This window comes from Notamacropus eugenii, chromosome 2 (genome assembly GCF_028372415.1).
Source record: "Notamacropus eugenii isolate mMacEug1 chromosome 2, mMacEug1.pri_v2, whole genome shotgun sequence".
NCBI classification, from domain to species: Eukaryota; Metazoa; Chordata; class Mammalia; order Diprotodontia; family Macropodidae; genus Notamacropus; species Notamacropus eugenii.
The window spans coordinates 293,036,407-293,058,647 of record NC_092873.1 but is presented as its reverse complement, the minus strand read 5'-3'; the positions used below and the strand labels follow the sequence as shown (position 1 = coordinate 293,058,647).

Sequence of the window (22,241 nt, the reverse complement as noted above, 5' to 3'; positions counted from 1 at the left end):
TCAGAAAATTAACCCATTTTATTTGATGCATTGTAATTGCTCTACATTTTACCATATTATGTAGAAAATACTGAAAATACAAGCTACTTTGTAAAACCAAAGACAAACATTGAATCCAAAGATAAACTATGTTTTACACAATGGACCCTTTTCCCATAGTTAGTATTAAATTTTAAATATCTATATTTCTTTTGTTAAAATGATTATTTTACATATCCCCTAAGTACATCTGCAATACAAACATAGATCAGTAATTCTCAGAAACTACCTGTTTCTAGAGGTTTGTAAAAGAAAGAGCACAACCGGAAAAAGGGGGAAAGCAAGTTTAAATCGCACACAATAACTAGCATATCAAATACATTTAATAAAGTAGGAATTTCATTGCAATATCAAGGATTCAAAGCAGAAATACTAACATTACATAGAATGTACATAGAATGTACTGCTACATGTAGTGAGATTATTTTTCAAGCTGAATCTGAAATCACACATTATATAAAGTTTAGCAACAAACAACCATGTAGACATGCTGCACCATCCATCAGTTTAAAAAAATATTAAAAAGGAAGCAGGCTCAGGTCATTCCTGTCACTGAGAGGCAATTTCATTTCATGCCTTGTCCCCAAACAAACCATCCCTAAACCAATGGATTCTGCATAACGGTGATGAAATGAGATGTGTAATTAATCACTCTGAGTAACCAGCTGGGGGCAGCCCCAACTTCTCTGACTAGAGATGAGCAGAGAGACAGATGCCACTTCAGACTTGGCAGGTACTGGCCCAAGATGCTGGGATTTCCAGCCCAGGACTGACAGTCACTCTGTTATCCAATGAATATTCCTGAAAAGCCTCTATACCATGGACAGAAGATGGCAGTTCCCCAGGACTCTCTGCTTCCTTCTGCGTTGTAGTAAAGGAGATGGAGAAGTGCACCTTCAGAGGGAGAGCCTGAGGCTTGACAAGATTTCTTTAAGCTGATTTGATTTCAGGTCATTCTGACCCAGCCCAAACTACTCACTAAGCTCACTAGGTTTCCCCTCATCTGGTCAAAGCTACAAGGACAGTCTAAAGCCATTTCTCAAGGTAACACCCTACTCAGCAAGCACATGCAATGTAATCTTGGTCAATCTAAAATGCCAATTTGCAGCCCCAGACTGAGAATTGCTAAAATGCTTAAAGCCACAACTCTAGAAACGTAATTAATATAACTGCACACAATCTTGGTCATTTTTTCCTCAGTGGAGTCAGGCTCGTATTTTAAATGAGATCTACTTGTTGGCTTTGAGAGGGTAGATTTTTCTGCATCTCGCAGTTTCTATGGAAACATACACACACACACACACACACACACACACACGAATCCTGTTCCCTGGAGAACAAGGTTACAGAACAGGAATTTCATTCAAAACAACTCGTGTATTGGGTAAGAAAATCAGCATGTACTTGGCAATAAATAGACATGAAGTTCACACATGCTGATCAAAAAAAAAAAAAACAAATAAACAAAAAACCCCAAAAAACCCTTTTCAACACCAGGGACTGCTTAGCTATCATGACACAGATAGTGCCAAAAAACACACCTTAATAAAATGACTAAAAAATACACACTACACAGGCCGGCTCCTATCAGGCTGTACAAATGACTGACTACCAGTCCCATCTCGGAAGCCCTGAATTCTCACAATGAAGAGACTCCAAATACTTCAACAACTCCTCAGTGTTTGACCCGGATCAGAGCTTACTGCCCGGGGCCCAGTGAAATCCCCTGTCTCCATCTGGCACCTCCCTGACACCATCTCTACACAGAACCAGTCCTAACCAAGTGGAGCGGCTCCCCACCCCCAAATACTCTAAGGACCTGATTGTTCCTCTCCTCGACACCCTCAACTCACCTGGGCAAGGAGCTCAGGACACAAGGACAATCCCACAGCTCAAAGGTCCCCAAGAACAAACAAGTTGTTAACTGAAATCATACATTCTCTCATGAGCCATGGGGTTTCAATTTCCTCTTAGTACTATTTATTACTCCTACTAAGAAACCTCTGTGAGTTCCCTGTCACCAGTGGTATCACAAAGCTCCTCCTCATGAAACGGGGACACAATGAGCTACACAACAGGCTCTTTGGTATAAACACATCAGTTTTGAAGGTTTTATTCCCCCCAAACAAGCAAATATTTTACAAGGAATGTCAACTATTAGCAGAAGAGTAAGTGCCACACTGGAAAAAAAATATCATCCTAAAGGTGATTGCACATGCTTTGAGACAAAAAAAAAAGTTTTAATTTTTAATATTGCTTGGTTCTTAATCACCTGCTTCCTGAACTCTCTCACAGGAGCAAGGCAGCAAATACACAGCATGAAAGCCACATAAAAAGCAAAGTTTCTGAGGAAATTAGCTGAGGCTCAAAATCAAGTGGAGTTGCTTTTAATTCTTTTTTAATGCTGACAGGGAAACTGAGAACAATCATTTCCACAACACGCTAGCTACGTATCCCGCTCAGATAAAGCTCAGTGGACTGGAAGGTCCATGGGCTGAAACACTACATTATCATATAAGGCACTACAATAAAAGGGGCGGGGCGGGAGGGAGGGAAGAGACACACCAAACAGCTCCTCACCACACACACCTGTGCAAAACAATCCCAAGGTCTCCGCTCCTTGCGGGCGCCTCCCTCCACTGCTCTCTCACTCAGTGCTACGGTGATGTGCTCTAAAACTGCAATTTGTTCACATACATTCCGACACAGATCAGTTCATTTTGGTTTAAATACAATGGAGACATCAATTCCATCCCTGGGGAACACTGGAGGGTCAGACACACACACCAAGTACAGAGTTCAAGTGTAGTCACTACACATTTTGATTACAAAGTACATTTGGGGTTAGCAGGAAAATTGTGTTATAGTTTTTCTAATCAATATGTACATATTTAATTATGCAAAATATTAAAACACCACCATTACAAAACTTCTAAAATATTTTTAAATTCAGTAATAAATTTTTAAAATCTGTTTTTTTCTTTTTTCTTTTTTCCTTTCCACAATTCCAACATGCATTTATTGTATAAGTCTTAATGACAGAGCATTCCATTTGCTGCTGACATACCAAAGAAGCTACTCTTTCTGAAGTATAAAAAGTTATACACAACATGTCCTTTAACTTCCTCTTCAAGCAAATCACATAAAATAAAAGGCGAGGTGAGGGGGAAGAAAATAAAGAGTGGGAAGAAAAAAGACCTGTGCTTCTTAGTAAAGAAATTCTGCCCTGGGAGAGATCTGGTGTCAAATGAAAATCTCCCACAAACCCCTTAAGCGCTGCTCCCCCTCCCATACAGCCTGAGGCCAGGCCCACCTCCACCAGTGTCACATCATACAATTAGATCTTGGAGAGAATTCAGACAGGAAGGGTAAAAATCACACAACAGCAAGGACAAAAACATTAACAATAACAATACAATAATAAAAATCACCTTAATTTAATGGCTTTTGCAATGATAAAAGTTAAGCTGAATCACAGACTTTTAAAAAATAATTTAAAGATACAGGGAGCCTTTCACGCTGGGTGTGGATTTTCCCCACACTCAGTTACCAGCCAAGGGTGAGCTGCCTGATCACGTGGCTTTACATTCAGCACAGGAGTCACTGAGAGCACCCCAATAGCAACACTAAGTGATATGTAACGAGTTCTGCAGAAACAGCCACTGCCTAGTGAGGACAATCCAAGTCACCAAGACAAAACTAAAACATCAAGAATTTAAAAATGTCCATAAAGCTAAAATGTGCACTCTATTTTGAGGGAAAATGCCTGATACAAATATACAAGTAACGTGCAAGCTGCTGCTAAAACCTACAAGGCAGACAAGCCTTTGTTCAAAACAAATTTAAAATGAGAGTTTCCTCTTTTCTCACTTGCAATCAAATTTAGTCTCCTTTCATCAGCATCTTCCTCTAATCAGAGGTTACAATATGGCATTAAATAAAGAGGGATCTGTCTTTAAAAGCATTTCTATAAACCAGGTAAGTCAAGAGTTAAAATATTTTCAAGAAGACAACCTTAAAACAGTCCCTGTCTTGGTAACAGAAAGCGTTGGCCCCCTATGCAGAAGGTGGAGAGGTGAACTCTTCAATCAGCAGAAACACTGTCAGAAAACAAAGAATTAAAAAAAAAAAAATAGAACAGCCTTTGGGAGACTACAACAATGCCATCAACACACAGACAGATTCCCAGGGGAAAAAACGAACAACCTTCCTTCTGCTTTGGCTGGCTCCCTGGACAGGGCTAGCAGGGGCTTTAGGTGAGGTGAAGGGAATGATCTGATATTCCCCACTTCCAAGGCCTCTATGCCAGGAATGGATGATAATCATGCCCCTGTCCCCATGCCCACTGACTACAAGTAAGAATATTGGCTGATCTTCGTGGGACTGAGTGGGTATCCAGTATAAATTGTTGAGCCTCGAGAAGACCCAATGTAGGACTGGGTGGCAAACTGTTGCTGGTACTGGGCAGGAGCCACACTGGCCGAGGTGAGAAGGCTCGGCCCAACACTGACAGGGACCTGGTGGACCAGGGTGCTAGGATGGGTAGTATAGGCTGCAGTGTGCCTTGAGGATCCCTGGGGGGAGAAGAGATGTGCAATGGAGCTGGTGGAGCCCAGGGCAGCTGCAGAGGTGGGCGCAGCATAGGTGTACAGGTGGGGCTGGCTTGGCAGATGGGCAGGGGCTGGGGCCAGGTGAGGGTGTCCCGTTGAGTGCAGCGGACTGCCATGCTGAAAGGTGTAGGGGGCTTGGGAGAGCGGGGCCACAAATGCTTGCTGCCGGCGGGGAGCAGGGTTGCTGCTTCTCTCTTGCAAGGATGGAGCTGCTGACTGCTGGTTCTAGAAAGAGGAAGAAAGGAAATGAGGGATCATGCAGTCATTCTGGCTCAGGACACCAAAGTGGTAGCAGTAAAGGCTCTTGTGAGAGCCAACAAAACCTTTCTGGTTACTAATCCATCCACCCCTCGACTAAAGGCAAGTTCTTCCAATCTCCAAAGCAGACAGCAGGATTCTTCAATGTCCCTCTCTAGGGGCAAGTCCTCCTCTGGATCTAACAATTACCACCTCATCTTATTCTGCTCATTGTCCACTTGTCATCCTACAGGGACTGAAAAATTCTACCTGAGTGCCCCTTAGCTAGGTTTCCTTCCCTGGTCTTCTTTTCTAAACTTTTCTCTTGCCTAATTTTCATCTGGGATTTCTCCAATGTCTCCTCTCCTCCCTGATATACACTGCCTGGTCATACCCTCCTGTGCAGCTTCCCGGAGGTGTCATGAGCCTCCGCCTTCCCTGCCACCCCACTCCCTACCAAACGAGTCAAGGAAGAGAGTTTGCTCAAACAATGGAACTGTCATTCCTTGCTGATCACAGGGTTAGATGGAAGAGGAGAGCACAATTCTAGCATCCAACAATAAGCAAGATGGAGGGCAGTTGCTTAGGTAGCCAGAGAATTGGATCCGTTTTTCCTTGGACCCATGTGGAGATTAAGTTAATTCTGATCTAGAATGAGAAGGAAAAGATCCTGGCATAGGGCCTAGAAGCAACAAAGCATCGGACAATGCAGGGTCAGGCACTGGCCTGGACATGCCAGGCTCTATGTTCTCAAACATTACTCCTCTGGGGCAAGTAGCGGATCTCTGGGGAAACCTGGGATGCGAGGCTGAGTACAGGGTTGGAAAGAGACATGGTAAAGGACAAAGCATGCCAAAGGAGACTTCATCTGGCTTTATTTGGTCAAGAGTCCAGCGGAAGCTGGAAGTCTCCAGGAGATAGCCTGGAGAAGGGGCCCTAACCCAAACTCAGTAGCCCTTAATGCTTACCTGGCTAAGATTGAGTGGCTGTGCTACGTTTGCTCCCCCACGCTGTGCTCGATACCCCGTGGGGGTGATGCAGCAGCCAGATGGCTGACCGCTCACTGAGGCAACTGGCTTGGTCTTATTTGTCAGGAGGCCTGAAAAAGGTCATGAAGGTGTTAGTCCTGAGTGGATAGCTCTTCAGGAGAGCGAAGTTATCATTACTTCTCTCACTTCATGTGCCCATAACACCATTGTATGGAGTTGGCACTATATCGAACTGAATTGCTTTGTAGGTTTCCTATTTCGTCAAATCAACACCTGAAGGTCAAAAAGCCTACGTACAACTTTAATGCATCAGAAAAAAAGCCTCATTACATCGTAAATGGTAGAATATCAGTCAACTGCCCCCAAAACAAGTTCTCAACACATCAGTTTTTCAATCTTTATATTTGCTTCTGTGATCTGTCTCTCATCAATGTAAAAGGACATATGGGGCATGTGTTCAGTGACCTCTCGGTTACCCTAAAGTTTTTGTACTTTTCCAGTAAGAATGGAATAGCATTGGCCTATAAGCCTGAAAATTCTGTCCAGTGGTTTGATATGTGGAGGGCTCATCTGCCTGCACAGAAAGGTTTTCTGTTCCTAGATTCCAGGTGTCAAATCTCCAGACAGAAATACCACAACTGATGCATTACATAAGCTATGCTGGAAAAATCATATTCCATGTGGTTCTGAATCCATCACCTACTAACAAGACAGTCTATAGTAATCACTAATCATGTAGCTGAGCTGGGGACCCATCCTCTCAGATCTAAAGGAAATAACTACATGGGAAAAAAAGAGGCATCTGTGACACAATCCTGATCTTGTCCCTTGCTAGACTAACAGCATTATCTTAAGATCTGAAGGAATCTTGGTTGATTGTAATTATTTTGTTAAAATTTCTCCATCAACTCTCAACTTCAGGATTGTCCAGTTTTGGGTTATCTGGTGCAAAATTGTAATTCCAAGCCATTGTCTCCCCATCATCTATACATCTAAGGCACCTCTCCACTGTAAGTAACTGGATACTTCAGGGAATCTCATTCATTTTAAATATCAGCTGAAACAAAATGCTGCCCAAAACAATTCCATAGTGTGCTACACAGTCAAATGGAACTGATTTTTTTTGAGTAGCTGATTTTTAGGAAAAGCAATGCTATTGCTCTACAACATCAGCGTGGATAAATTCCAAGTCAACAGAACCTAGGTGATCAGAGAAGACTCTCATGGTAGGCCTTGTGCCTCTGCCTTTGTCCGACACCCACCTGAGGCCTGGGTTGCCACTGTGCAGTCACCAAGTTGAGCTTTCAGGGGCGGCACAATGATGGTTCGTGCCCCAGGACCATCAGTCACAACCCGGCCAGGTCCTTCCAAGAGGGGCCCTGTGTTGCCCCGAATTGCAGCCAAAGTATCTGTAGAATACGGACTGCTCAAAGATGAGTCGGAGTCAGGAGAGTCATTGACGGTAACATAGCTGATGACATTGGACCTTGGCTTCAGGCTGGAGCTGCAGAAGAGAAAGTTCATGAAAACTCAACTGTTCTTTCAGCAAAGCCTCCTATAGCTGAGGAGCCTCCCTCAGGTCTCTAGCACTTTCCAGACATTCTAGGCAAAACTAATAATCTTCTCCAATACCACTTCTATGTCACTCTTGAGAAGTCAAGAGTCTACAGTGGCTGACCCCCTATGGCCTGAAATCTCGACTTCCCATCACCTGTAGTAAAGATCATCTCCCCGGGCTCGTTTCTCATTATTTCCCAACAGATTCTGCTCTGTGTTGGTTAAGTAAAACTGTTCCACATAGCCTACGTGTTCTGTGCTCCTCTTCTCTGCTGGGCCACTGCACAATCCACTTCTCCCCATTTGAAATGTTCTTCTCTTTTATTCTCCCCCAATCCACATCAGAATCTTCAAAGCCCAGTTTTATCAGTCGCCCCTTGCCCCCTACTTCTTTTTAAGGAAGGCTCCCAATGAAGCCCACCTGGCTGAGAGTACTCCTGTGATCTGCATTGGGGTTCTCAGTGCACTCATTCATCTGAGTTTATTTATATAGAATTAAATGTTTCTCTTGTTATTTTCTGCATATACATGCCACCTCCCTCATTCAACTATCAGCTTTCCAAAGGCATCCTTTTCATTCTTCCCTCCACTCCTATCATGTCCTGTTGGGGTTCTAAACAAAGTAGAGGGTCAATAAATATTGGTGGCTTCATTAAACATTTGCAGGTGATCCTACTTCACAGAACCCTTGCCAAACTTTCTAGCCAAGGTTTCCTTTTGCAAACTGGCCAGCGGAAGAAGAAAATTAGGCTGGTACTTGGTTCAGGTTCAGGTTGTCCTTCTTGAGCCCCCACGCCAATCCATCCATTCACTGTCTCTGAACTTCCCTATTTGTGTTCATTCTAGGAAGCAGCACAGTGCAGTGACAAGACCACCAAACTACATCTCAGAAACTACAGCTTATTAGCTGTCTGACCTTGGGCAAGTCATAAAATGAGCTCGTTTCCCTAACATGGAGATAAACACACCTGTCTTGCTTACCTAACAGGGCTGCTGTGAGGACTGATAAGGTAATACATGTGAAAGTGCTCATGAGACATATCAAATACTCTACAAACATGACGTATTATATGTTTTGGCTTGATCATCTCTCCCCTGTTTAAGCTATAAAGTTGCTCATTGCAGGAACAATCTTGGCCCTTAAAGACACACCCCAGGACATGGCCACTGCACCCTGTGAGCTCAAGAAAAACTTGCTGAATGACTTCTCTGCAAAATTGATTTAGTTGGCTGAAATGTACAATGGGACAGGAGCACTGCACAGCCGAGTCTGTTCCCAGTATGCAGGAAGGGATCTCAGGAGTGGACTCAGCCTCAAGCCCGGCCACACTCCCCAAATGACTTTCCTCTGAGTCCTTTCTTCCCGTCACAATGCCTGCTTTCCAGAGGCACAGCTCAGGCGCAGCTGAGTCACCAGCGGGCAGGAGTCCGTAGTCCGAAGCCAAGGGCAGGGACCACGTGGCCAGACAGTCCTCTACCTGCTTTACCTGCTGGGCTTATACTTGCTGTCCTCCTCCTCATCAGTGTCACTGCGGATGGTGATGACGCTCACGGGAGGGCTAGGAGTGTCTGGAATGATGATGGGCTGGGGCTGATCCTGCACAGGGACCAGGGGATTATAGGAAGAGTTGGTACGGAGTGGGCTGCTCCCAATCAGTGAATAGACTTGGGTAGGTAAGACATCCAATGTAGAGACAGTTCTGCAAGAAAAGGTCACAGGGAAAGAAAGGCCAAGGCTTAACCCTACAAATGAGGAACATTTTCACCAGCTTCCCTATGTCTTTTTCCCACTTAGATCTGTTGTTTTTTCTTTTCTTTTATAATTAAAATAACAAATTTAACAATAAGAAAATGATTATAATGAAAACAAATACACTGACTATTATAAATAGCTCCTAAGCAAAGAGCAAGAGGTAGAAGAAGAAATACTGTTCATTTACAAGACCTTCCAGACAAGTGGAAAGATGTGAAAATGATCTCACACATTAAGAAAAAACTGACCTCAGAAAGAAAGAATGACAGCAACTAGCAAGTGGACACTCAAGTCATTCTGCTGTGACAGAAAGATGAATCATCCAAAATTCCACCTGCCAATGTAACTACTAGACCTGATCTGCCATTAGGCAAGCTACTTCCCTACAACTCCCCAATTATCAGTCAACAGAACGCTGCCAAGCAGGAACATGGTTCTAGACATGTACAGAAACAACGTACTTGGCCGAAGCTGGGGCCTGCTGCTTGTTCTTCTTTGAGGGGAGGGAACCAGACTGCTGCTGCCTGACAACATGAGCAACACCAACATTGAGAGGCTGAGCTGTAGCCAGGGTCACGTGGTTCGTCAGCAGGGAGGGCTGCTGCATGAGGGTACTATACTGGCTGCCATGTGAGTGGGCATTCCTGAGTTAACAGAAGGAAGTAAAAGACATTGAATTCTTTAGACTTGAGGAAGACAAAATCAAAAGGAGCTAATAGACAATGAAGCAGCCAAACAATGGGGAGAGGGAGAAAGGGAAAAAGGAGGAAAGGGAGAGGGCGAAAAAGGGAGGAAGGGAGAGAAAAAGAGAGAGAGAGAGAGTGAGGGAGGGAGGGAAGCAGGGGGAGAGAGAGAGAGAGAGAAGAAAGGGGGATGTAGCAGGAGGGTGAAGTGGGGTGGGAGAGAGTGATTGATTTTCTCTTAATATCTGGCCCACAGATTATTACCACGCTTACATTTCTACTGTGTCATCTTACATTTTCTGAAATTGCTGGGCAAGAAAGTATTTAAAACCAACCAAGATATTTCTTAACCCTAGGGGGTCAGTCTTTTCCTTATTAGCAGCTTTTCAATGACCTTATGTCTCTACTTCATTTGAATAATATACTCCCAGGAATTTTCTAATAAGGCTCAATATCTCCCCTCCTTTTATTCTCCTACACCTCCTATCCCACCAAAGACCCCACACACTCTAGTAGCTCCTCTCATCCTTGAACAGCTGCTTACAAAGAAATACAGCAAGACACTTGCCTCCAGTCTCCCAGCTGCTGGCTGCTCCCCATGGTCTCTGGAATAACTGCTGTGGGCTGGACAGAATTGTGTAGAGCTACCCCAGGCAACTGCTGCCAAGTTGAAGGCAAGAGTATCTGCTGGGTCCCTCCCGGCCAGGCCTGCTGTAAGGAAGCACACATACAGAGACCCAAACTTGACTTATCATTGGCCCCCTCAAGAAAAATTAAATGAAAAGATTGTTTTAAACAAAAAGTTATTTGTAGACTGTTAACTTGCAAAAATTACAAAGAAGAAAGAAAGGTCAGAGGGGCTCATGGTTGTAATTCTTATCATGAAACAAAAGTGATGTACTACTATCTTTTGGCCACCTCCCCCAGAAGCTCTCTCCCTGGGAATTGATGGGAAAAAAATCTCTATGGTAAGAATTTCTATTGTACTGCAGAGAAAAACAATCAGAGTTCATAGGCACAATTCTATTGAATGCTGGGGGGTGTTATTTCTATAAAGTACCTAGGACTATATCCCTAAAAAAAGAAAAAGAAAAAGGCTCAATCATAATGAAATTAAAAAATTATCAAAACTAAGTGTAAGCAGATGACATGCATCAAACCAATTCAATCCACACACCAAAAAAAAAAAAAGATCTATTTTTGACTAAAAGAAGGACTTAAGAAAATGGAGATATGACATGTGAATGACCAAAGGTCAAACTATTTGGCAGAAATCTAGGCTTATGCTATCAAGCACAACCTAACTAAACATAGACATGTATAGTTGCATGATTACAGAATCTGAAAATAAAGAAATGAAAGAAAGGTATTTGGTTCATGATACCAACAAGTCTCCTATTTCTGCAAAATTTATTTTTTTGTCTTGACTTTTCTTTAATGTTCCATAAAAATTCATCACTATAATATGTATTACTTCTACTTTGCTACATGCCATATTATTAACAATACACATAGCAGCAAACATGTTTACTGCATCTGCTGCTCCCAAGAGTTCTGTTATTTCCTGGAAAAAATGGAAACAGATTCACAGACTTCCTTTTTCGACTGATATTCTGCAGTACAATACACCTACAAAGCTCGGGGGGGGACAGATGGGTCTGTTTCTTGAATTTAAAACGCAAGACTATCAACACACAGTGTTTTTAAAATATTTCTGCAAGTAACAGATCCACTTATTACAAATACTGGTTCCAAACAAGAAGCCTTCAAAGCAGAGAAACTGCAAACACGTCTGCTACCATAAGCAGAAAAATTAAAAAAAGAGAAATATGTTAAGTCACACCATGCGTCTTTCCAAAAGCCAACACCTGCACAAGACAAAGCATGTAGTTTAATACAGAGCAAGAAATAACATCCCAACGTGAGGCAGAAATCTGGCGTTCCAAGCGACGAACTGTTTTGACAGAGGAAAGACAAAAATATGCAAAGCTTAGCAAATGGCTAGTGCAAACTGAGGCAAAGCAGCAAAGGTGGAGTGTCAACTAACACTCCTGACTTCTAAACTCCAAGCAAACAAGTTAGAACCAGGGGTTTGAGTCAAGAGAATTGCAAAAATATCTGACTATCTTGCCATGTGGGCTTTATGTCACTGAGATGATTAATTAATTAATTTAAAGACGAGGGTTGTGTTCCTTCACCAAGGCTTTCAAAATACTATATAACCACATTGTGCACTAATGACAGAACCTTCCTCCCAAGAATTAAAGACAGGAGCCACAGTTCAAAAGTTTCTCTCCTCTAATTTAGGAATTTTCCAAATAAGAGAAATCCTAGATCTCCATTAGTCACTTCCAATGCAAAAAGTAAAAGCCAAGCACAACCACAATCACGCTTTAAATGGTACTCAATCCTAAAATGTACCTCTAAGGCCCATTTTTTCTGTTATTCCTCTAAGGCTACAACTGCTACTGCTCTAGACTTCCCCCCAGTGGAATTTTTTTTTAATTCAAATACTAGCCTAGCACTTGAGTGTAAGATGCATTTTTACCTCTGGATAAAAAATGTATCTTTACACCCTAGCACAGATAAGTAACTTAAATTTACCATAAAATAGATGGCATCTCATACCCTAAAAATTAGCTCACTTTTAATTTCAGCCAAAACTGAAATATGATCTAAAGCATCTGAAGGGAGAGCAACATCTTTAACTAGATGATGGAAGTTGTCATTGATTGATTATGGATAATTAAAGGCTAGACATTCTTTCCATGTGTTCAAAGAAGGTTAATACCAATAACTAAAGCAACAGATTAAAAAGCATTGCTGGTGTGAGTTGTAACCACAGCTTAAGTACCACCTTCCAAACCTTCCAAGTTCTATGTACAGAGATGATTCAAAGAGCAAAAACAAAGAGTAAAGCTAATGACTCGCCAAGAAATTCACATGCTGGCCATCCAGGGAGCCTGTAGCCAAGCCAAACTCAAGCCCACTTCCTTTATTCTCAAGAGTCGGAAGGTAAAGCTAGGACAGTAAGCACAGACTAGCAGAAGCTCTTCAGGTGCTTATCACATTAGACTGGTAAAGAACAGAAGCCAAGGGTTCTGGAATCTTTACTGAGCCACAATGAACATCAGTCAGACAGTGCTTCAGCAAATATCAGGGAGGAAAACAATGAGACATTAAAGATGGAGCAAGAACACAGCCACAAGATGGCACATGCTTCCATGCCCTCTGCAAGGTCTAAGTCAAAAAAAAAAAAAATGAGAAAACAGAACAAAAAACAAACAGAAAAAAAAAAAAGAAACCAAAGAAACTCCGTTAGTAACACAATCAAGTGAGGGGAATTACCAGTACAGCGGCAGTCTGTTCAACCAGCGCCGGCCGGCCGGCTGCGCAGCTCAGAGTAAAGGGCACCGCATACTGCGGTGTGATGGTGGCTACTTGAGGATGGAGAGTTGCTACCATTAGTGGTGTACAGCTTCCCTGAAACGTAGATCAGGCAGGTGAGTGAAACAAACATATGGAGGCAGGTTAACTGGGTTCAGAAGGTTCTTGCCCCACACCCCAAGATCATTACTGACACATATCAGCAATCTCAAATCACCTAAACACATGTACCAGGCACAACCTTCGTCTTCAATTCTCCACAGAGGTCACCCATTGGGCCAAATACCAGTGGACCAAAAGAAAAAGTCTAGGAATCCTTCCCAGGACAGATTCAGAGGACTATTCTTTGAAACTCAGTCTATTAAGATATCACTTAAAAAATGTTTATTCCCTCTCTCAAAATAAGGTTTTAAGATTTCAGAAATCCTGATGTAGCCAAGGACCAAAACTGTATACAAGTTACCCATATTTATACACATGCCATAGGCCCATCCTGGATTCTCAGTTCCATGTTCTATAGAAAATATCAATTATTTACTCTTCTTATGATCTAATGAAATCAATACACTAAAATAAAGAGGAAACAGGATTCTTTTTTTAAAGAAGTACGAAGTTGTGATCCAGTCAGCCTCCCAGGCTGAGATGACCAGGAGGAACCACCTGGATATCATGTATTTTAGAGTCAAAACACCATTTGTGTGTGTACTATATGTCTATCAACTTTCAATCAGAAGGAAGATTCCAATTTCAGCTCCAGGAGCTGGCAAAGTGCCACTCAGGTGAGTCCCTACTTTCCTGGTGCCTGGCTTCTACTCCTGCAAGTCTAAAGAACACACTAACAGAACTGAGTATCTCAACTACAGTCATTCACCAGAGAGGTTTGGCTTTACGTCCACTGAATTGTGACCAAGAAAGATCTGCTAGTCAGAGCAAAAACCATCACAATGGACAGTTGTCAGAGACCAGTGAAGGCCAGCTCGCACTAGTATTTCAGTTACTGGATCTTCAGTGCGTCCTGGTTGTTTTACCTGGGTGAGAACTCCTGACTGGATCTGCAGTGGTTGAGCAGCAGGCGCCTGGGGCACAATTGGCACAGCATTATCCATCCGCACAGGGAATCCAGAATGCTTCGCAGGTGCCTGGAGTCCAGCTGCCAGAAACAATAATATGGTGAGATTGCTTTATTAAGGAGCCAGATGCTGTTCCCTCAAGCCCTAGCCCCTGCCACTCAAGGCAAAGGACTTTGAGAATGAGCCATATTTTCAGGAGTCAAGGAAAACAAAACTGACGCCCTCCAGAACAGATCCCTGGAAAAGGTTTGCTCAAGGATAACCTGGACTCGGTGAGCTCTAGACCTTCCTCTAATAAAAAATAGGATGATACTTCTCCACAACATAATAAGTATCATGATCTCCCTATCAGTACAGACTAAAAATTACTCTGTAAGTTAGATGACCTAACCATACTACTGTGATCTAAGAATAATTAATTAGTTCCAATAAATGTTTCTTATTCATATCTATATCTTATGACAACCATTTTGGTCCATTCAAGGTAAAAATTTAAACTCATTTTTCAAAATGGGACCATTTTGTGTAAACATGATTTGAATATAAAACAACAACATAAATATATTTGTGTTCTTTATAAATGTGTTTAACATTTACACGTAAAGATGCTGCCACTCTCTTTGCTCAACAGCTAAGATGGCACTATTCAAAACAACAGAAGGCATATTCACCCAAGATTCACCTTCCAGGTTCTGAAGGGGGTCTTTCCCCTTATTCCACAGGGAAAAAAAAGCTTAGTTGAGAAATGATTCATTTCCTTTTAAAAAATATCAGCACCAAAATTCAAGGGACCAATACTTGAAGTTATTAGAAACACAATAAAGTTAGTTCTGCTTAAGATATATTTTCTTCTACTTATTTCAGAAATTTAACCAGCTGCTTTTGAGGCACTGTTGCAAAAGGTTCTTCTACAACAGCTTGTCCAACATGCATGGCGGCCTCTCTTGCAGTTAACATGCCGCTAAGAAGGAAGGGCAGCTTCATTGCTTCCCAAAGCCAAGGCAGCAAAACCATTTTGACCAAGGTTCTAGGAAAGGTCTGTGGTCATATCAAGACCTCACAGACCTTTTCTGCAAATGAAAATATTTCACCTGGGGAGAAGAGAGGATGAGAAAAAGGGAAAAGACTCTAGAGAATTTTCCTTTTTTCTTAGAATTAAAAAGAGTTATTTTCAAAAAATTACTAGGAAAACATCCCTCTAATTTACCAATAACCAACCAAATGATAAAACCAAAATTAAGAAAATGTCAGCTTTCTCTGGAGGTAATCATCATTTTCCTCCATACCACTAGAGACTCCAAATTTTCTTTGATCAGACCATGAGCCATTCCAATCAGAAGACTCCTCCAGTGACATTTTCTAAGCTATCATCTTCCAACTCTCCTAATATTGCTATGCTGGTATGATATAAAAACAATCCACAAACCTAACAACTTTTGCTGTTTGCAGCAAATTGGCCTACCAACACTTTCTACTTCAGCTGCATCCTAACATGTTAGAATAAAAGGAAAGGCCAATCCAAAATTATCCATAACAAAGTAAAGAAAATAAGATGGCAATTAAAATTATCTTTTCAGAAATAACTTCAATACAGTCTAATATTAGAATAAAAAAAGTGCCAGCCACCCTCCCTTCTTGGGTTGCATGACCTCACCAGGCATTTAAACAATCTTCTCATCAGTATGCCTAAAGCATATGGCTACCTGCAAATCTATATTAATGTAGCAGCTTCCTCTAAATTGGTAACACTATAAAATTTCAAAAGGAAAAATTCATTGAAGAAGTTCAAGTTCAGTTATCACTTCCATGATAATGGTCTAAAATAAAACTGTGAGATTTTGACAGGCAGAACAAAAGTCACATCTATCTGTTCAATCTCAACAGTGTAGAACATGGTACCCTAAAGGGCATGGGCTTCTAAATCTGACTGTGATCATTAGTAAAGACCATGATTCTAAGTTAACTTGTTCAAAGCTGACAATGGCATGTAAGTTGCAAGGTGGATACCAACCAATTACAAAGATTTAAATATCAGAAATCAATATGGAATTTCAAGATAAGAATGTTGAGATGTAGCAATACAAAAAAAGTCAATCTTAAGCTCAAAAAAGACCATGAATTACTTTCATGTGAACGAATACTTTCATTTTTGATACCTATAGCACTAAAACCTTACAGGTATGACTGCTCAAGTCGACCTCTAACCAGACAACTCTGAAAACACCTGCTTTTATCCTGCTTTATAAGCTGCTGTACTGTATACCAATATGTCTCCATTTTCAGTTTTCTACTTTCCTTTTATCTAGTTCTAGACACTCCAAGAATAATCACTGCACAGGGAACAGGAGATGAGCCTGTCCATGGGGCTTATGTGTGTTAAAATACACACACCCTGAGCTCAAGTACAGAAGCCTCTGAAATACAATTGCTACTGAAGCTCCATCCACCACAGCTCAGACATTTAATAAGACCTTAACAAGACTTTTCAGTCTTTCAGTCCCAGAAGTTATTTTTCCCTCAAGCTCCCCCATCCCCTCAAAAGCTCCAAGTGAGAAGCAATAGTCAATTCATAAGGTAACAGCTGTGGAAACTGCTTAAGAAGCACAGTTTAAGACAGGAAGCCAGAGAGGTGGGAGGGTCGGGTAACAAGGAATGGAAGCAATCCCGCAAGGCCAACAGAGGCATTATTCAATACCTAATTACTTTCATTAGGCATTACAATCCAATATATGGGGAATTTTTCTGGTATGAACCTTATAAATCTGGGAAATCAGCATTGATTAGGTTAAATTTGCATTTATGGACATTCAAATCTGCTCCTCTGCTCTCCCTAAGGCTTCTTCTCTCTGGTATACATGGCTATGGCTCTCCTGCCATCCCAGTAATCAGTCCCCCCTAGCCCTTCCTTCCTTCCTGCTTCCTCTATCAGAAACCAGACAAACAAAAGAGTGACAACCAATATAAAGAGATTAATGACCTTGCTTCTAAAGGGCTAGGAAGCATCTGAAAGTACTCTAAATCCTGGTTTGCTGCCTGGAGACCTAGCATAGCCATTCCTCTACTGAGGAAACAGGGATTGTGCTAAAAAGGTCTGTTTAAAATAGCACAGCAACTTCTTAAAAGACTTGTCCAGTCCACTAAACATTTGTTTCCCTTTCTTACAGAAAGAAGGGTCAGATAGAGAAGAGTTAAGGGGACTTTTTTCAAAAACTATAATACAATCATGGAAGAGGAGGAACAGAGGAGAAACAAAAATGCTTTCTTGAGACACCCTAGGACAAAGCTTCCCCCTTGCCAGCTGCCTTACTCCTCTGCTAATAAATGGAGTCAGAAGCAGAAAAACAATTCACAAGGTAAGAAAATCCTAATGTCTTCACTTGCTCCTCCCTCTGCATATGGGCAAGGACCATAGCTTTGGGTATTTTCCTATTGAATGCTTTTATTTTGTAACTTAAGTATTATAATTATCAGATAATTTTTTTATCACATAATTCTAATTTTTTTCATCTAAACATGTTTTTTCTCCACTCTGCCTCAGTTTCCTTATCTTTAAAATGAGACAAAAATGTGTCTAAGGTAACTTTCAGCTTTAAACTTCCATTTTAAGTTTGACTTTATTGTTTCAGTACTTTTTACAATTTTGTAATAAAAGTGAAATTTAATATATAATTCCATTTACAGTCAACTTTTTGAGAATGTATTTGTTTACTCTGTATATGTGTTCTAGATCCAAAGCACCATCAAGCCTTGAATGTAAGAGAATGGAATCCGACCAGTAGGAAGGGAGGAGGAAACAGCAAGGAATGAGACTGACTGGTGCCATGACCTGATCTCAAATTACTCTGACTGTTAAGATTCAAGAATAATAAACTTGCAGAGCGAACAACTACAACAAATGCGAAATGCAATGAGGTGCCTGAAGCAGGCACAGCAGAGTTCCAATCATGGAAGACAGGGCATTTCCTCACATACTTTGAAAAGCAGGTGGACACACAATGAATGTCTGCTGGAACGGATCTGTCTGAGTGCAAATCTGAGTAGTTCCAGGCTGCAAGGAAACACTCTGTTGGGCAACTCCTGCAACAGGTGCTGCAGACGATGGGTACAGAGCTGACTGGTAGTTTAGCAGGGAGACATCCGAATTAGCCAGAGAAAGAGTAGCAGCTGCTGCAGTAGAACTGGATGCTAACACACTGGCCTAAAAAACACAAAAGATTAAAATTGTACAATGGAGGATGGCCAGGGGGCACTGCATTTATACACAACATTTATCCAACAGGTAAAACAAACTAGAGAACTAGAAATGAGGATTGTTTTTGAATGTCGTTTTGGCTTAAGACACAAACTCTGTCTCAAAAATGTAACATTAAATGGTCATTTCCTCCTTAAAATATATACCTCCTCTTAAGTTCTCAAACCAATTGCAAGTGGTGTCCCAGCATCACACCATGTAAAAAGAGGCTGGATTTGAAATGCCATAATGCACCCCTTCATTTAAACCCCACTATCACACGCAAAATTTCCATTCAACCTTTCACTTTTAAAAATGAGTCCAGTTTAAAGATTAAACCTAGACTTTCAAAGCCTATATTGAAACATGATTATCTTATTAAATAACAAATTAAAATTACAAACTGTTAAAGTTAACCTGTAGAAACACCACTCAATATGATCAGCCCAGAGTGAAATTATCTTAACAAGTCATACTAACAGCCATGAGCCTAAGGCTCAGGACTACAACTAACAGTGAGCAAAAAGTTCAAGAGTTTGGTTCCATTTTCTTGATCTTTTTGCAAACTGAAAGCTCTCCCAGGGCACAGATCAGATCTGTATAATTCTGAGTAGGTGCTTAACAAAGCACTTTTTGACACAGTCACGGTACCACCACAATGAAGAATTAATTCCTTATGTAATAACAAAGCTTCATTAACAAAGACTACTCTACCTACCCCGGCTGCTACATCCGACCACCTTCATTTCGTCCCACTTTGCTTTACATTTCCAAAACGATTTTGTCCATCTCCTGGCATACCTGATTGTGCCCAGTATTTAGCTGGTTGCTGAAGGTCATAGTTAGATTTGTGCTTGTATTGGGGGCAACATGAGTGGTGAACGGGCTTTTGATCTGTTTCACCGTATCATACATGTGACCTCTCCTTTTGCAGATCTCCATATTCTGAAAGCATGACTTAACACTGCAACACAAATATTGAAGATTCAGGACTCATCCAGAGAAGCAGCATACCATGCAAATACACAATGCACATTCCTCCATATTAAAACAAAGAACATATTTTTTAGGCTTTTTTTTAATCATTGTTGCGGGTATAAAGGGGTTTAATTACCTTTAAAAAGACTATTTCTTGATTAAAAACAGAGAAAAATCAGCAACTCAACCGTAACCTCATGATTTGTAAATTAAAAGAAAAAAATACCCCAAAGATCCAAATATATAAAAACTAAAGTGGCATTCAAGTCAAGAGTTTTCTTTAACTACTAGAAGGGAATGAAGTGGGCAATACAAATTTTAACACAAATTGGAAACTATAGCTAAAACTCTCCAATGCAAAAATCACCCCAAACTCACTGATTGCTGTGTGGGAAATCCAGAAGATGAGTCATTGTCACAAATGGGTGGTTGAGAGTTTTCAGTGGAGTAATTCTCTTATCTGCATCAATTGTCAACATCTTTTTTAACAAATCAATGTACTCTCTTCGATCCGCCTTTTCTGCCAACATATCGGTTCCCTCCAAGTCTGTAGACATATTCACCTTAACAAGAAAAATTTGGAAATGTTATTTTCAATCACTTAAAACATTAATTACAGACACCAGTCATTTTCTTTCTCCCCAAAATATGGATTCTCCAACAGAGGAATATTGGAACAATTCCTTGTATTGATGGGTTCCCTAAGTATCCAAACTAAAGGAAGTTCTCCTTACTCTGCGACCAAAAACCTACCTGAAATTTGTCAAACAGCAAAAAATTTCTAAATGCTTAAAAATATTAGGGTTTTTTCACTCAATTTTTCACAAAATGTAGAGACACACAAATAAGCATAAGTAATGGCCATTCCTAATCTCCAAAACACATTTTATTTATTGTTTAGAAGAATCAGAATGGGGAAGAAACCTGCTCAGAAACACATTTCACAAAATATCTGAGCCCAACTAGAAGAGATACTCAGAAATGACTGTAAAACAAGTATTTCTTTATTATATAAGTAATTTCTTGGCAAGATTTAAATGCCCTTTAATCACATATTTGCATTCATATGCAAATTTCTTTCTGCAAGTAATGAGCACATATCATACTGCTTAAGTAATACACAGTCTTTTCTTCTTTAGGCCTGTCAGCAAGGCTTTAAGTGCCAATTTAGAAATGCAACATTTAATAAGACCTGACAAACTTTCCATACTCACCTGGGCCATGTCATCTAAACAGTTGAATATGTACTTCCGAGCTTCTTTTGATTTTATTCCTGTTTCTAATTCATGTTCCTCTGGTGTCTGCAAAACATAATTTGTGGAAGGGAGAAAAATCTATCTGGTTGCAATGTTCACATTTTGTTTTCAATAAAGGCCAAAAAGCAAAGAAATAAGTGTAGCCACTGCCAATTACAGATAACAAACAAAAATGTGCAATACACAAGTAAAGAGAAGTGAATTCAATATTTAGCCATTCTTTCAGAGATAGTTCAAAAAAAAAAACCACAAGCACACAACCCAATGGCATAACACAGTTCCTGCCAGATGACAACATCCAGCCTTTTCTGGAAGCTGCTCAGATATAATTTATGAGACAACACCAACAGTAGAAACTAAAGGTATTTGGTATCTAGTAAGCCAAGAAGGCAAAGCGCCAGGGGTTAATCAAATTACTATGAAGAAAGATTCTCTTAAGAGAGTAGGGCCAAGAAAAAAAGGCAGAGACTTATTTTCAGGAAACACTTAAGGCCTCAATGCTTGGTAGTACCAGAAAAATACACCGAGTTTTTGACGAGCAGAATAAACTTTCCCTGTAGATGGTCATTACAACAAATATTTTAGTTCTTCATACCACTTAAGTCTCTTTCACAACTACTAATTCCAAGCAAGGAAAATAACTTCAAATAGCTGACATTTTAAAACAAATATTTACCAAGGGCTATGGCCAAATGGGCATAATATAAAGTCATTTTTAAAAAGCAGCCACCAAACACTTATGTTCATTTTAACTTATACAAGGATTTTATGCTAAAATAATGAATTTTTAGGATTTAGAGAAAGAAAATAAAAAACAGACCTTTAGTCTCCACAATGGGTAACCCAAATTAGGATCTCTGTTGAAAAATCTGCTTGTTTTTGTTCCTGCACTCAGAAGATACTCTGCTGGCAGGCCTTGCGTTTGTGAAATGTAACGAATCTGAAAAAAATTAAAAAAAAAAAATCAAAACATCACTTAGGAGAACATTTCAAGTAAAAAATATATATATATTAAAACCTTAAATTTCTAACAAACTGAGAATGAAAGGAAAAAGCTTAGGTAAACAAATCCTGTTCAATTTTTAAACAAAATACAAAAAATGAGACTTACTTATAAACACATATACATATACATAAATACATATACATATCAATCCATACAAGCGTCACCATCCTTGTAATTCCCAATTGTTTATTTAGCATTTCCTCGTTACTGCATCTGTTAATTATCTGAAAAAACATGTGACCTAGCAATTCTGAACATAGATAATTTATAAAGTTTTATGAACTCTTTTTTTCCACTCAATAGTATTTTACTTTTTCCAATTACATATAAACGTATATAAAGAATTTTCAACATTCAATATTCATTTCTGTAAGAATGAGTTCCAAATTTTTCTCCCTTCCTCCTCTCCTCATGACAGCAAGCAATCTGATATAGATTATACATG

The 22,241-nt window shown here is 40.4% G+C and overlaps 1 protein-coding gene across 5 annotated transcripts in view; it reads right to left on the bottom strand.

Moving 5' to 3' along the window:
• Positions 1-22,241, bottom strand: part of HIPK1 (homeodomain interacting protein kinase 1) — a 48,041-nt gene continuing 25,800 nt past the window's right edge. For 3 of the 5 annotated variants that reach the window (XM_072644400.1, XM_072644399.1, XM_072644403.1), the window contains 13 exons: positions 21,611-21,730; positions 20,749-20,835; positions 19,913-20,097; positions 19,358-19,520; positions 18,298-18,523; positions 14,284-14,405; positions 13,217-13,351; positions 10,437-10,579; positions 9,647-9,829; positions 8,920-9,132; positions 7,138-7,379; positions 5,855-5,985; positions 1-4,874 (listed from right to left, as the gene is read on the bottom strand). In XM_072644400.1, coding sequence (XP_072500501.1) covers positions 4,389-4,874; positions 5,855-5,985; positions 7,138-7,379; positions 8,920-9,132; positions 9,647-9,829; positions 10,437-10,579; positions 13,217-13,351; positions 14,284-14,405; positions 18,298-18,523; positions 19,358-19,520; positions 19,913-20,097; positions 20,749-20,835; positions 21,611-21,730 — 2,436 coding nt within the window. In that variant the 3' untranslated portion in view covers positions 1-4,388. The remainder of the gene's footprint in view (positions 4,875-5,854; positions 5,986-7,137; positions 7,380-8,919; positions 9,133-9,646; positions 9,830-10,436; positions 10,580-13,216; positions 13,352-14,283; positions 14,406-18,297; positions 18,524-19,357; positions 19,521-19,912; positions 20,098-20,748; positions 20,836-21,610; positions 21,731-22,241) is intronic. The other 2 variants (XM_072644401.1, XM_072644402.1) reach the window with 2 other exon arrangements.